This window comes from Brachyhypopomus gauderio, chromosome 7 (genome assembly GCF_052324685.1).
Source record: "Brachyhypopomus gauderio isolate BG-103 chromosome 7, BGAUD_0.2, whole genome shotgun sequence".
NCBI lineage: Eukaryota > Metazoa > Chordata > Actinopteri > Gymnotiformes > Hypopomidae > Brachyhypopomus > Brachyhypopomus gauderio.
Genome location: NC_135217.1, coordinates 25,024,310 through 25,041,473, shown reverse-complemented (window position 1 = coordinate 25,041,473; position 17,164 = coordinate 25,024,310). Strand labels below are relative to the sequence as shown.

At 46.1% G+C, this 17,164-nt stretch overlaps 1 protein-coding gene across 3 annotated transcripts in view; it reads right to left on the bottom strand.

Annotated features, from left to right (window-relative positions):
• Positions 1-17,164, bottom strand: part of cntnap2a (contactin associated protein 2a) — a 342,082-nt gene that overhangs the window by 55,764 nt on the left and 269,154 nt on the right. For all 3 annotated transcript variants that reach the window (XM_077012789.1, XM_077012790.1, XM_077012791.1), the window contains exon 16: positions 13,613-13,783. In XM_077012789.1, coding sequence (XP_076868904.1) covers positions 13,613-13,783 — 171 coding nt within the window. The remainder of the gene's footprint in view (positions 1-13,612; positions 13,784-17,164) is intronic.

Here is a 17,164-nt window from a genome sequence, read left to right as displayed (position 1 = left end):
ATGTGTATATAGTGTAGGTGTGCATGTGTATATAGTGTAGGTGTACATGTATATATAGTGTAAGTGTGCATGTGTATATAGTGTAAGTGTACATGTATATATAGTGTAGGTGTACATGTATATATAGTGTAGGTGTATATGTATATATAGTATAGGTGTACATGTGTATAAAGTGTAGGTGTACATGTGTATATAGTGTAGGTGTGCATGTGTATATAGTGTAGGTGTGCATGTGTATATAGTGTAAGTGTGCATGTGTATATTGTGTAGGTGGACATGTATATATAGTGTAGGTGTATATGTATATATAGTATAGGTGTACATGTGTATAAAGTGTAGGTGTACATGTGTATATAGTGTAGGTGTGCATGTGTATATAGTGTAGGTGTGCATGTGTATATAGTGTAAGTGTGCATGTGTATATAGTGTAGGTGTACATGTGTATAGTGTAGGTGTGCATGTGTATATAGTGTAAGTGTGCATGTGTATATAGTGTAGGTGTGCATGTGTATATAGTGTAGGTGTACATGTATATATAGTGTAGGTGTGCATGTGTATATAGTGTAGGTATACATGTGTATATAGTGTAGGTGTGCATGTGTATATAGTGTAGATGTACACGTGTATATAGTGTGGGTATACACGTGTATATAGTGTAGGTGTACATGTGTATAGTGTAGGTGTGCATGTGTATATAGTGTAGATGTACACGTGTATATAGTGTGGGTATACACGTGTATATAGTGTAGGTGTACATGTGTATAGTGTAGGTGTGCATGTGTATATAGTGTAAGTGTGCATGTGTATATAGTGTAGGTGTACATGTGTATAGTGTAGGTGTGCATGTGTATATAGTGTAAGTGTGCATGTTTATATAGTGTAGGTGTGCATGTGTATATAGTGTAGGTGTGCATGTGTATATAGTGTAAGTGTACATGTGTATATAGTGTAGGTGTACATGTGTATATAGTGTAGGTATACATGTTTATATAGTGTAGGTGTGCATGTGTATATAGTGTAGGTGTACACGTGTATATAGTGTAGGTGTACACGTGTATATAGTGTAGGTATACACGTGTATATAGTGTAGGTATACACGTGTATTTAGTGTAGGTGTGCATGTGTATATAGTGTAGGTGTGCATGTGTATATAGTGTAGGTATACATGTGTATATAGTGTAGGTGTGCATGTGTATATAGTGTAGATGTACACGTGTATATAGTGTGGGTATACACGTGTATATAGTGTAGGTGTACACGTGTATATAGTGTAGGTGTACATGTGTATATAGTGTAGGTATACATGCGTATATAGTGTAGATGTACACGTGTATATAGTGTGGGTATACATGTGTATATAGTGTAGGTGTACATGTGTATATAGTGTAGGTATACATGTGTATATAGTGTAGGTATACATGTGTATATAGTGTAGATGTACACGTGTATATAGTGTGGGTATACACGTGTATATAGTGTAGGTGTACATGTGTATATAGTGTAGGTATACACGTATATATAGTGTAGGTGTACATGTGTATATAGTGTAGGTGTACATGTATATATAGTGTAAGTGTGCATGTGTATATAGTGTAAGTGTACATGTGTACATAATGTAGGTGTACATGTGTATATAGTGTAGGTGAGCATGTGTATATAGTGTAGGTGTACATGTGTATATAGTGTAGGTGTACATGTGTATATAGTGTAGGTGTACATGTGTATATAATGTAGGTGTACATGTGTATATAGTGTAGGTGTACATGTATATATAGTGTAGGTGTACATGTGTATATAGTGTAGGTGTGCATGTGTATATAGTGTAGGTATACATGTTTATATAGTGTAGGTGTGCATGTGTATATAGTGTAGGTATACATGTTTATATAGTGTAGGTGTACATGTGTATATAATGTAGGTGTACATGTGTATATAGTGTAGGTGTACATGTATATATAGTGTAGGTGTACATGTGTATATAGTGTAGGTGTACATGTGTATATAGTGTGGGTATACACGTGTATATAGTGTAGGTGTACATGTGTATATAGTGTAGGTGTACATGTATATATAGTGTAGGTGTACATGTGTATATAGTGTAGGTGTGCATGTGTATATAGTGTAGGTATACATGTTTATATAGTGTAGGTGTGCATGTGTATATAGTGTAGGTATACATGTTTATATAGTGTAGGTGTACATGTGTATATAATGTAGGTGTACATGTGTATATAGTGTAGGTGTACATGTATATATAGTGTAGGTGTACATGTGTATATAGTGTAGGTGTACATGTGTATATAGTGTGGGTATACACGTGTATATAGTGTAGGTGTACATGTGTATATAATGTAGGTGTGCATGTGTATATAGTGTAGGTGTACATGTGTATATAATGTAGGTGTACATGTATATATAGTGTAGGTGTACATGTGTATATAGTGTAGGTGTACATGTGTATATAGTGTGGGTATACACGTGTATATAGTGTAGGTGTACATGTGTATATAATGTAGGTGTACATGTGTATATAGTGTAGGTGTACACGTGTATATAGTGTAGGTGTACATGTGTATATAGTGTAGGTGTACATGTGTATATAGTGTAGGTGTACATGTGTATATAATGTAGGTGTACATGTGTATATAGTGTAGGTGTACATGTATATATATAGTGTAGGTGTACATGTGTATATGGAGTAGGCAGAGGTGGGACCAAGTCAGTGTTTTGCAAGTCTCAAGTAAGTCCAAGTCTTTATCCTCAAGTCCTGAGTCAAGTCTCAAGCAAAGACAGTCAACTCAAGTCAAGTCTCGAGTCAAGACAAGCAACCGTCAAGTCAAGTCCCAAGTCTGAAACTTTGAATTTCAAGTCCTTTCGAGTCTTTTTTTTTTTTTACAGGCACCAACGTTTTACGAATGCTACGCTGATGCGTTTCTTTACTCGTTTTGTTGGTGTCCGCCAGCCAAAAGATGACAGATTATTTACATTTTATCTTCTCTTAATTACATAAATGTACTTAAACAAGAATGTTTCGTTACATCATTTTACACGAAAATAGCAAGCTTCATCGTAAGCAAGATGCTGTCATTACGAATGGTTATTCTAAACATTTGGATAAAATGTTTAAATATAGACTAATAAAAGGTTAGGGTTATTTTTTCATTGTTTTCTTATCTTATTATTGTGGGGTCACGGTGTAGGCTACTATTGTTACCTGGAGATTCAGTGGGGTCACATATTCTGATGGCTGCCGTCAGAATTGGTGACCCCAGTTAAAAAGGCTCACCTGTACATCCCATTCATGATTTCTTTGTTGGCTGCAATGGTGAGTGGATGGTAAATCTTGTTTACATTTATGTAATTAAGAGACGATAAAATGTAAATATAAACATCTGTCATATTTTGGCTCGTGGACACCAACAAAACGAGTAAAGAAAGTGCATCAGCGTAGTTTACGTAGCATTCGTAAAGCGTTTGTACCTCTGAACAGAAACTGTGAAATAGCGCCCCCTGTGGTCACAAAACTCGACGGTCACAGAATCTGGTGTAACACCGGTCTGCGTCAGAAGGACGGAAATGAAATTAATGGGGTGCACTTTATAAATATTAATATGCGTTTTAAAATTTAGATTTGGGGTTAAAAAAAATCAAGTCTTTGCAAGTAAACAGGTTCAAGTCCAATTCAAGTCCCAAGTTATTGGTGTAAAAGTCCAAGTCAAGTCCAAGTCTCTGAATATTTTTTCAAGTCAAGTCAAAAGTCGTAATATTAATGACTTGAGTCTGACTCGAGTCCAAGTCATGTGACTCGAGTCCCCACCTCTGAGTGTAGGTATACATGTGTATATAGTGTAGGTGTACATGTATATATAGTGTAGGTGTACATGTGCATATAGTGTAGGTATACATGTGTATATAGTGTAGGTGTACATTTATTTAGTGTTTGCAGGTGTAGGTGTTTTTGAAGGGTTGTGAAGCTACGTTGCTGTATCACTGCTAGTGAACGGACACAGACTGCACGGTGCTAATGTGCTGTACATGTGTGTTTGTGTATAAACACTGGTGAATGGCCTCCTTATTACACACACCCATCTAGTGGAATATTGGAATTTTTTCTGCATTCAGAACCACAACAATTAGCGAAACCACAGTCTGTTCCACCTTGTCCCAGGGTCCAATGTACAGTAGGATTAAGATCTGAGGAGGGTGAAGGCCAGGAAAGCAATCATGTTCCTGGAACCAATCCATGAGCGTTCGACCCTTGTGGTATTGTGTGTTGTCCTGCTGACAGTGTCCTTCCGCCACAGGCTAAACAGCTGCCATGAAAGATTGGTTGACCACAATGCTTAACTAAGCCCTACAGTCCAAGTGTCCATCCGCAGGTATCAAAGGACCCAGAGTGTGCCAGGAAAACACTCCCCACACCATTACTCCTCCTGCATCGGCCCGGACCGGTGACGCCTGACAGGAAGGCCTCTTCGACTCACGCCGCTGCCGTTAAATTCTGACCCTCCCATCAGCACGGGGCACCAGAGATCTGGATTCGTCTGACCAGGCAATATTTTTACACTGCTTCAGTCATCCAGTTTTTTGTTGTTGTGATCTTTTGCCGACTGAGTTTTGTTTTGCTTATCTTACCCTTAGACAGCAGTGGCACTCAGACAGGCTCTCTGCCGTCGTGGGTCATCCGTGCCCAGGACGGACGGGAGATGTTACCTGGAGCAGCACTGCTGCGGTCTGCTTGACTCTGCGTCACAACTACTCCTGACATCCCCCTCTGACTGCTTTGGTCGACCGGTTGATTGCCTCCCTTTTTACACCACCAGTTTGGCAGGTATCGAAATACTGGCCCAAACTAGTCTAGCAATGGTGACCACGCCTCATTTGATGTCATTTAGATCCCTTGGTTTTCTCATTCTAATGTGGATTCACACTGAAACTGAGCCACAAAAAATGTGACCTTATGCTGCACTCTAGTGTCAGGTGGCTAATTTGCATAGAGACAGGTGTCTCTAATAGTGGACACTCTGTGTGTGTGTGTGTGTGTGAGGATACAGGTGAGACAGGTGTCTCACCCTCGTTCTCAACTCTCTGATCCCTGTAATTGGATTTGCTGCACTCGGTCTGCCGACACTCAGCATTAACACGCCTCTGCTCTGTCTGGGGAGAAGCTGTGTGTGTGTGTGTGTGTGTGTGTGTGTGTGTGTGTGTGTGTGTGTGTGTGTGTGTGTGTGTGTGTGTGTACAGTACTCCACCCAGACCTAAGGGCACTCTGCCAAACTACTGTGCAAGCCCATGCACACACACCAGGCAAACCAAACAAAATCACCCAACCAAACATGGGAGAAATAGACAGACAGAGAGAGAGAGACAGACGGACAGAGAGACAGACAAACAGAAAGAGAATTGATGAGAGTCTGTTGTGTGATGTTTCCTGTACCATCAAAGTTGATATTTACATGTAAAACTGCAGAACTTGAAGTGCAGACAGCGCATGGTGAATTGATGCTTTCAGAACCAGCAGTAGGCCCATGAAATGTGGGCGGGGCCAACTCACAGAACCTTCAGTGAACCCACGGATTGTGGGCGGGGCCAACTCACAGAACCTTCATTGGGCATATGGCGTGTGGGCGGGGCCAACTCACAGAACCTTCAGTGGGCCCACGGAAGCTCCAGCCTCCCTCTGAGTGATGGGCACTGTTGCAGACGTAATTATAAAACACAGACGACTGATCGGGGTGAAGAGCAGGCGTCAGTGTCAGGGTAGTGTGGAATGACACCAGCAAGACTGTCAACAGCAGGCAGCCCTGCCAGTTCAATTCAGCATCAAACTCTGTTCCTCTGCAACTCTGACTCACAAAAGCACACTGGGTGGTGCGGCACTGGAGGTAAACATCCACCTGCGGTGGGCTGGGGGTGTCAGCCATGCTGAATGTCACAACAATAGCAGAACATAAATGAGCTGAGTGGCCCTTTAGAGAGCCATTACTGGAGAAAGAGAACGTGTGTGAGGGCAGAGAGAAGGGGAGAGAGGACAGAGAGAAAGAGGGGGAGAGGGAAAGAGAAAGAGGGAGGGAAAGGGGAGAGATAGAGAGAAAGAAGGAGAGAGGACATTTGTTTTTCATCTTGATGTGTATTATGGAAACATGAGAACAATATGATAAAGCTGTGCATCACGCTTCCTGTTTTCTTTTAAGCTTTTGCCTCTTACTCTCTCTCCCCTCTCTCTCTCTTCCTCCCTTTCTCACACTTTCTCTCCTCTTTCTTGCTCAGTCTTTCTTCCTTTATCTTTCTCCCTCTCTCTGCTTTCTCTTTCTTCATGCAGAGTGCTACTTCTTTATGAAAGATGCATCTGGCCATCAAAGAGCATCAATAAGGCTCCCGGGTCGCCCTAATCTGCTACCACACGGAGGTCCGTGCTAGCAGCCTCATTAACAGCCGGTAGCACGCTGAGTGTGAGGATGAGCTGCACTCAAACACACTCGAACGCACTCGAACGCACTCGAACACACTGCCTTCACACGCAGGTCAGCTGCTTGTTCCTGGCGGAGAGGCGTGGGGGAGGACTGCAGGTGCCCCCGTCCTGCTGGGTCGTCCCCCGTCCTGCTGGGTCGTCCCCCGTCCTGCTGGGTCCCCCCCCCCGTCCTGCTGGGTCCCCCCCCCCCCGTCCTGCTGGGTCCCCCCCCCCGTCCTGCTGGGTCCCCCCCCCCGTCCCGCTGGGTCGTCCCCCCTCATGCGTTCTGCATCAGAGTGGCAGCCTGAGCTGGGGCAGCAGTCAGCCGTCTGAAGAAGTTCCCTCTCAGCTACAGAGAGGTCAGGGCTTCCGCTGCACTCTGTGTGCTGGGGGTGACTCCAAATCAGATCCAGTCCACGAAGGGAGGTGAGAAAGGAGGATAAAGTTAAAGTAATTCATTGATACTGTTAACAAGTTAGCAGTGATCGATTTGGCTCTTACTGGTAGGCAGTAGTTATCTTGTGGAGTCACAGTCTGAGCCCAGACAATGGGTAAACATACAGTATAAGGATGCAAACATAGAATGAAATAAATACAAACAAAAATCAATTTCAGATCAGTCTGGGAATCAGCCGTGGATATTGTGCTGCTTCGATGAGCATTTGGGAGGAGAGAGTTCCTCAGCTGTCCAGCATGCTCGTCCATGTCTGCCTGGAGAAGCTGCTGTGCACATGGCCACAGAGAGGGGGCGCTCTCCTGCTTACAGTGAGAGAGGGAGCAGGCCTTGTGCCACATGGCCACAGAGAGGGGGCGCTCTCCTGCTCACAGTGAGAGAGAGAGCAGGCCTTGTGCCACATGGCCACAGAGAGGGGGCGCTCTCCTGCTCACAGTGAGAGAGAGAGCAGGCCTTGTGCCACATGGCCACAGAGAGGGGGCACTCTTCTGCTCACAGTGAGAGAGAGAGCAGGCCTTGTGCCACATGGCCACAGAGAGGGGGCGCTCTCCTGCTCACAGTGAGAGAGAGAGCAGGCCTTGTGCCAGGACTGCAGCTGTAGTCTGCCCACATAGGCAGAGAGAACACGAGGATGGAGAGAGAGGCAGAGTGCATTAAAAAGAGAGAGAGAACATCAAAGAGAGAGCATTAGAGATAGAGCACATTGAGAGAGAGAGAGAGATAGGAGAGAGAGAAAGAGAGAGAGAGAGGAAAAGAGGGAGAAAGGGAGGGGGAGAGAGAAAGAGAAGAAGCAAGCCATTGGATTCTTTTCATGTATGCCCACTGGAAAGTGCATGTGGTCAGAAGTGACTGATCTCTGTTCATTCAGGGTCTCTCACACATTCCCAGTCCGCTCAGTCTGGCGCATCACATCAAAATGGGCCTCTGATGTGAGATTAGAGAAAACTACATTGGAACAAACAGATATGCTCATTACACGGAGGATGAGGCATTAGCCGTCCTGGACGGCCGGGGGTAATAGCCTCGTTAGCCTTCCACCATCAGAGAGGTCACACACACTCACCTTAATATCACACTGAAAGTGTCAGATCACAGGCGAGCCACACAGGGGTCATAGTTACTCCTTGACCCTTGTTGAAGCCATGAAATCATCCCACCTGACCAAAATCCCTCAGCAGCAGTTATCAAAACAACATGACTGTAAGGGCTCTGAGCCAGACCTGAGGACTCTGGGTGATGGATGTGAAAAGGGTGTTTGACTCCACCTCCAACTCCACCCCCCGGCTCTAATCAGGCCTAGCACTCCTGCCCAAACATCTCCACCACCCTGACCACCCTGACGTCTCCACCACCCTGACCCTCTCGTGCAGAGGCAGAGACTCATTTTATGCTCTGAGTGGATTTCACAAGGTCTCATTTTAGGGGAGTAACAGTGGAAAAGTAGGTGGGATTACGAGACATGGTGTAAACGAAGGAGCTGTAACACACACACACACACACACACACACACACACACACACACACACACACACACACACACACACACACCCCTGCTGGCCTGAATACTCTTCTAATCTTAACCACATGCCTGCAGCTCATCCAGATTGATCGTCACTGGTGAAGAACCCATGTATGCAGTAAGGGAGCAAATCTAAAGACAAAATGGGAGGCATTTTAGCTATGGCCGGGGGGCAAATCAGGCCATGAATGAACAGCCAGGGGTAAATGACGCCCCTTGCCCTGCCCTGTCTTTCATAGGTACATATATCATGGGTACATAAAATACCCTCTAATGTCACAGGAACCCATGGCAAAGAGTTTTAAAGTACCAAAAACAACCATGAACCAGCCCATGAAACATCAAAGTGTGAACTTATAGATTCATGTTGCAAGGTGAATCAATCCAGATGGAGTCGGTGCAGAGGAGATCACGGTGGAGAAGGGCGCTCACACGAGAGGCTCCAGCTTTGGGCCCAGTGAAGTGTCGCGTTTTCACGCCTGCGGTACAGAACACACAGGTCTCACAGGACACTGGCCAGCATGCACAACCAGCAGGAGGAACTCAGGAGATATCAGACCACAGGAGATGTTCCCAATAGATATCAGACTACAAGAGGTGTTCCTAAATAGAGATTAGACCACAGGAGATGTTCACAACAGACACCAGACTGGAGAATCTCCTCTCCACCATTCCTGGGTGTTTTGCCTCACAAATCTCCAGATGGTCATAGACTTGGTCCATACTGTAGTGTCTGTCATCAATATCCATGAACACAGAGTTTTTCAATTGTTTTTGTATTACATTTTCCCTTTCTGGAGAAAAGCTACATAATTCTGTTGTACCTGTGCAGTGAACACAAATCTCACTAAGCTGAGCTGTACTGAATCAAAATGAACTGAATTGAACTGAATTGAACTGACAGTTCGTTCATATCCTTTGTAAACAGCAGCTTGGTCTGACTGCCTTTGCCATGGTGACCCTTATAAACCACACGGCTGTGTTCACCTCCAGCCAGTCACAGCTCGACACCTTATGCATGTGCACACACACACACACACACACACACACACACACACACACACACACACACACACACACACACACACACACACACACACACCCGTGCACGTGTGTGGCGCAGCGCCTTACGCACGCATGACATGGTTTGCTCAGTCTGGCTTCTCTCCAACTGTCCTGTGGTTTACCTGCCTGTTGTGTAGCTGGGTTCGGTCTTGCTGAGTAGCCAGAGGAAACCCTTTACTCCGAAGAAAACCCTTTACTCAGAAGAAACCCTTTACTCAGAAGAAACCCCTTTACTCAGAAGAAACCCTTTACTCAGAAGAAACCCTTTACTCAGAAGAAACCCCTTTACTCAGAAGAAACCCTTTACTCAGAAGAAAACCCTTTACTCAGAAGAAACCCCTTTACTCAGAAGAAAACCCTTTACACAGAAGATACCCCTTTACTCAGAAGAAACCCCTTTACTCTTAACAAACTCTGAAGTTAGACTGCAGGCCCAGTACGCAGGAGTACCAGGGCAGAAGCAGCACTGTAGGTGACATTGGTACTCACATAACAAAAACCACCACTGTGTCTCTTCAGGGTGGAGATACGTGGCAGACACGGTCTCCAGACGCCCAGCAATCCTTCTTAGACTAAATATTATACAGAAATATTACTAGTATTATATTTGAAGGTTTATTGTTTAATATATTAGATCATATTCGGGAAAGGAGATATATTCTTTTAATTATTCAAGGTAGCTATTTATCAGGAGGAATGTATTATGAGACTATTGTATTGTGGAAGTCTGGTGGCTAAACATGAATGTTATCGTGCGTAAACACTTGCACACGCACATCCCTAACCACCTCTACGCCCCCCCCCCCCCCCACACACACACACACACACACACACACACACACACAGTTATTCTTTGTCTCACGCATACGCAGACATTTGTCTCTCTTAAACACACATATGCTTTGTCTCTCTTTCTCTCTCTCAATCACACACATACACACACACACACACACACACACAAAGTTTCCTCACAATCTCTCTTTAGAACTGGCTGGGGGAGCGGAGACATTTCTCTGTTCCCTGAGGAGACCAGTGGGCTCTGTTTGTTTGGTCATTTCCATCTGTCCGGCTGACTGTACTGCAGCTCTGTTGAACCCTTCAGTGACTCCTGGATATGGTAATGTTGTCAGTTCTCCTGCTCTCCAGAGGGTTGACATATCACTGGGGCGGAGTCTCAAGCTATAAGTGCTAAATTGCCGAGGCTTAATACCATAGTAATGACCAATGTCATGCCACTCTGAGGTCCTCTTCATTTGCATGTGGTAGTGGCGACTTGCTCGTGCTGGACACGGCCCTGAAGAGACATCAGCCTGCTCACACACACGCGTAAGGCAGGACCATGGCTCCTTTCTGACACCCTCCAGCCCTGCTGGGACTGACGTTCTGCCGGGACGGGCTCTTCGCCAAGCCCCCGGGGATCTGCTGCTCTGGTCTAGCTCACCTGCTCAACCACGGCGGGCACCCCCCTCTATCTCATCTCTCTCCTCATCGCTTCCTGTCTCTCTGTCCACGTGCCACTCCAGGACACCACAGACAGTCAGGAGACTGAGGAGGACAGACTTGATAAATGGAGGCAGTTAACTGATCCCTGTTCTTCTGCGCCTACCTGAACTCAGAGACAAAGCACCGGAGTGTGAGTGTGTGTGTGTGTGTGTGTGTGTGTGTGTGTGTGTGTGTGTGTGTGTGTGTGTGTGTGAGAGAGAGAGAGAGACAGAGAGAGAGAATAAAACACAAGAGAGAAAACCCACAGACACTGTACCCAGAGACACTGAAGAAAAGAGTTCCCAGTAACAGGCCACCTGTCCAACAGTCCAGGAACAGAGCGACGGTCTTCACTACAGTAGCACCGCCTGTTACTCGTCGCAGTGTCGTCGTCATGGAGACACGCTTTGCTATTGATCTGCCCTTTACGTTGTGTTTGCGTTAAGGCTGCGTTATAGTGGTGGGGAGAAGACGGATAGCAACACTCACAAACAGCCTCAACCATTTGCATTCGGTATCACGGAACCCAACGCAAACAAGCAAACAAACCTGAAGCGGCGACAGTAAAAGCACTTCAGGAGATGAGGCGCTGCTCGGCAGATTTGTGTGTTTCTGCCGTGTGGATTTGTGCGTTTCTGCCGTGTGTATTGGATTATCCTTTGTGAAATAAACAGTGCAGTAGAGATCAGGTTGGCGCTGCACGCTGGCTAAAGCAGAAAGGTGTAGCAGAGCGATTTCCACATCTCCTGTCCTCCTCCACCTTAACTCCCCTGTCGATATAGGATGACGTAGGACATCCAGCACTTTTAAACTCAATTATCATCCATAACCCAGCCGTGCACATAGAGTAAGGCTTCTATCTGCAAACACACATTCACAAACAGTCACAGAGCTGGCTTTAAGTCTTCCTGAGAGACTGGATTCATGTTTGACAAAGGCATCAGATCAGTGCTACAGATGATAAGGACGCATTGTAACCGGAGACACAGACAGAAGTGCTGAAGGCCAGGAGAGAAGAGGCGGGAGGAGGCTTCTGTCTTCTCTCCTGACTGAAGTGGGTGAGGATCTTCCCGTGGGGGTTTAGAACGCTCTCCGTGATGACCCTCACCCGCCGCTGCATGGCCTGTCCTGAGGACACCATGCTACTTCCAGCATGGTCGTGTCCCTCTCTGCAGGGTGGTGTCCCTCTCTGCAGGGCGGAGTCCCTCTCTGCAGGACGGTGTGCCTATCTGCAGGGCCGTGTCCCTATCTGCAGGGCCGTGTCCCTATCTGCAGGACTGTGTCCCTCTCTGCAGGACTGTGTCCCTCTCTGCAGGGCTGTGTCCCTATCTGCAGGGCGGTGTCCCTCTCTGCAGGGCGGTGTCCCTCTCTGCAGGACGTTGTCCCTCTCGGCAGGACGGTGTCCCTCTCTGCAGGACGGTGTCCCTCTCTGCAGGGCGGTGTCCCTATCTGCAGGGCGGTGTCCCTCTCTGCAGGGCGGTGTCCCTCTCTGCAGGACGTTGTCCCTCTCGGCAGGACGGTGTCCCTCTCTGCAGGGCGGTGTCCCTCTCTGCAGGGCGGTGTCCCTCTCTGCAGGACGGTGTCCCTCTCTGCAGGGCGGTGTCCCTCTCTGCAGGGCGGTGTCCCTCTCTGCAGTGTTTTCTTGACGTGCTTGGGCCTTCACTCCTGACCTGCTACGTGCACAGACCCTTTACCCAGCAACCTCTCCCCCACACCGCCTTCATCACCACAGCAGTTCCAAACCAGGCCAGCCCCCACAATGCACCCCATCCACTCCGTTCCCGAAAAATATATGGCTTGTGAAAGACAGTGGGATCGTCTCCTCCTTTCCCTCTCTTCTACTCCCTCCCTCTCTATCTCTCTCCCCCTCTCCTCCTGTGTCCTCCCTCTCTCTCTCTCTCCCCCTCTCCTCCTGTGTCCTCCCTCCCTCTCTCTCTCTCTCTCTCTCTCTCTCTCTCTCCCCCTCTCCTCCTCTAGGGGTATTTTGCACACAGCAGCATGCTAGCATGCTAATTTGCACTGTTTATCCAGGTATTTGCTTCCAGAATTTTTATTATTTTATTATTTTATCCCTTAGACGTCTTCTGTGAGTGCCACCCCCGTGCCAAGTCCGTGCCACCCCCGTGCCAGGGCTGTGCCAGCCCCATGCCAGGCCCTGGTCACTTCACTGTTCGGTCACACTACAGCCTGATAAACTGCACAAATGCTGATCTGGATTATCAGTGATATGCTGCTACTTCCACTGTTATATATATATTTACAGCAGTATCAGTGTGGACAAGTCACTCGTTCATTACAATAATACTTATTCGTTTTGCTATACCTGTCCTCTCTGTCCTCTCTGTTCATACAGTCTTACCAGGTCTGCATTTCTAAATAAGTGCAAACAGCTCACTCAGCATCCTATCATTCTGCTGAATTGTGAATATGACTGAATAAATGTCTTGCGTATTTATGCATGTCACACACCGCATTGCCAAAGCATAGTCCTCGTATGTCTGTCAAAGACGCAGGTTTGATAACAAACTGACCAAGCAAGTCTGGGATTTAGATTCAAGAGCTTAGAGACATAAAGAGAGAGAGACAGACAGAAAGAGAGAGACAGACAGAAAGAGAGAGACAGAGAGACAGACCGACTTACATTTAAGCTCTAGTCGGATGAAGTCGGTGTTTCCGAGGTTCTCCAGAAAGACTCCGTAAGGTGCCGAGGTCTTGAAGTAGAAGGAGATGTCAGCGCTGGTCTCTCCTTGGAAGGTGGAGAAGTGGAGGTAGGAGGATGGGGTGTTGAAGGACGCTGCGTTCCAGTAACTTCCTGCAACCGTCACACACAAACACACAGGCGATTACTGCCAGTGGTCTAGAACAGACAGCTAATCTGATATCTAGAACTCCGCTGGTATATGGTGGATCAGGTTAACAGGTTTTGTGTAAAGTGTGTAAAGTAACCCCACAGAGTGTGTAAGATAATGCCACAGGGTGTGTAAAGAAACCCCAGAGCTGGAAAACTGCCCTCATAAGGTCTCCAGCTCCCATTGGAGGTTCTAAGGGGACGGACTCTGAGGGGAAGCGGCACTGTGGGGAGACAGACTCCTGGAGACCATGAGTAAGTACCACCAGTAAGTTTGATGGTCCTCGAGCAGCACACAGCATGATGAGAAAAGTGGCGTTTGACGCACACCCAGGCAGCCACCTGCCCTCCGGCTTGCAGCTAAAATATCTGCCCCTCTTATAATTAAAAGATAACATTTGCCTTTCTGCTATCAAACGTCAACTGATTAATGCGCGCACCCCATTCTGCTCACTCACACTAATGACAAAATGGCAGCTGAGCTGTGGGACATAATATGCGTGCACACACACACACACACACACACACACACACACACACACACACACACACACACACACACACACACACACACACACACACACACACACACACACACACACACAACCTTCCTCTCTACAACAACTTGGCTCCCTGCAAAACCAGATTTACTTCTCCACCTTTACTACACTGCAGACCTTTTAAATCAATGTGCTAAATCCACACACACACACACACACACACACACACACACACACACACACACACACACACACACACACACACACACACACACACACACACACACACACACACACAGTCTCTCTTCTGTAATGCTGTTCATAAAACAAAAATGGGAGGACAGGAGAGGGAAGACAAAGGAACAAGAGAGAAGAGGAGGAGAGAGGAGAAGAGAGGAGAGGAGAGGAGGAGAGAGGAGAGGAGAGGAGGAGAGAGGGGGAAAGCTGCAGGATTGGAGTCACATGAGCACAACAGGAGAGAGACAAAGAGGGTGGAGTCCTACTACAGAGAGGGTGGAGTCCTACAACAGAGAGGGTGGAGTCCTACAACAGAGAGGGTGGAGTCCTACTACAGAGAGGGTGGAGTCCTACAACAGAGAGGGTGGAGTCCTACTACAGAGAGGGTGGAGTCCTACAACAGAGAGGGTGGAGTCCTACAACAGAGAGGGTGGAGTCCTACAACAGAGGGTGGAGTCCTACAACAGAGAGGGTGGAGTCCTACAACAGAGAAGATAGTCCTACAACAGAGGGGGTGGAGTCCTACAACAGAGAAGATGGATGTCTATAACTTTTCCCATACAAAAATGAAAAAATGTTGCCATAAAAACAATGTAATTATTTTCAAAGGCATGAAAAAAGAAGAAAGAAAAACTTTCTCAGTAACCAAAGCAACAGCCCAAGCACATTTAAAGCGCTCACCAGGAGAGGACAGACCTCGCATGTGAGGGTGGAGTAGTGTCCTACATTTCCAGAAACGCAAAACCTGACTGTCACCAGATATGTTTGTGAGCAGTGGTTTATCAAGCTCTTTCTGCTGCGGTAATCTTCTCAGCTTAATGCAAGTCTAATAACAACATGCATCAGCTCTTGCATTAAGCTTGATTTTATACAACACAAGTTATATAAAATGTCTTCCCCGTGTCTCTCAGAGAAACAGAGAGAGAGAGAGAGAGAGAGAGAGAGAGAGAGAGAAAGAGAGAGAGAGAGAGAGAGAGAGAGAGAGAGGGAGTACAATTTGATGAGAATGAAGGCAGTGGATCCGGGACAGTACATCCCTCTCTCTCTTTCTCTCCGACACTCACAGATGAGTAATTCTCTCCTCTGTCCAGGACTGGTGCCCGTGTGCCTTTCAGCTGGGACTCGAGTGGCACACAAACCAAACCCAAAACTTCACACGCCCGTTTCCCTCTCCCCACTTCAGACCGCGTGGATGGCACAGGCTCCTGGCGCAGACAGAAGAGCTCCAGCAACAGAGGCGTGTTTCTGGGCCCCTCAGCCTGAGCGCTGGAGGTCGGGGCGGGGGAGGATGGGTGGGGGGGGGGGTCTCGCCAGACACGGGGGAGGGGCTGGGCCTTATCACGGGTCTGCAGGAGTGGCTCTGCTCACCCTGCGCACAGGCCGCGCCTCCTCCAACACGATTCCCCGGCTCTTCCCAGCACCCCCCCCCCCCCCCCCCCCAATTTAATTACTGGCTGTTTTATGCTGTCTCTCTCCGAAGGACACTAGGTGTTTTCCCATAATCCCAGGATGGCACAGGTCTGCTGCCAAGAGGGCTGATGTGCAGGGATGTAGCACTGCTGAGGAGAAGGTTCAGCAAAACTTCACTTCTGGATTCTCCCTTTAATCCAGCATTAGTGTTTGTAGCTTCCCATAACAGTCACTTTCACTGAGAGGCGGCAGTTGTAAATAGTAAAGACTTTGTCCGCTCTGCCCAAAAGAACAAGCTCAGATTTTTGAAACACACATTGAATGTCAGCTGTCATACTTGTTGACAACTGAAAAACAAAGTTTTAAATATTTTATAATATCTTTGGCTTTGAGAAAATTACACAGTCCAAAAGTGATTTATTGTAATTTCTGTAAATTCTGAAATAATAAAACTAGGCAGAGTGTGAAACACCTGGTGGTCGAGCAGCCTGACAAAGTGGAGCAGATGACACGAACGCTGTGATGTACCGGCACTCAAACTGAAGGCAAAACAGTCATCACCACGAGCAGTCTACACACAGCAATGTTCCACGCCATTTTACACACAACACTTGAGGAAAGAACATTTTTAAATAGTAGAAATTTCTGTTGAATCTTTCGTAAACATATTAATCAAAAATAAAATAAGCATTGTACACCTCATTACCTGCATCATTGTAACGAACAAAAGCAGGAAAGACAGTATGCTCTAGTTTCAGTGTTTCCATTATTTCAAGCACTTCAAATGAGTTTAGCTTGAAGTATTAATGTATATTCACAAAGCAAATATCATTAATCAAAGTAATTAATTTGCCGCATGAAAATAAAAGCTATTCTCTGCCATCATGCTTGTTATTAAAAATCTAATGTCCACTTGAAAATTACTAAACCAAGTTGTTTTGAAAAATATCAATCTGACTGCATTTTGGAAAAAACTGGTGAAAATATTAAATTATTAAATATTACATTAAATATTAAATTCCAAAAGACTCTAAGCTTATGAAATGATATTCACTGTGAATTACTCAGAATGTGTAAATTGGTTCTACACAAATGGTTTACACTGTGCAAGCGTATGAAAATATAAGAAAATGTTTTCTGTTCAAGTGTGACAGTATAAATATTAACAAACATCTCCACTTCTGTTTGTGTGAGCTAC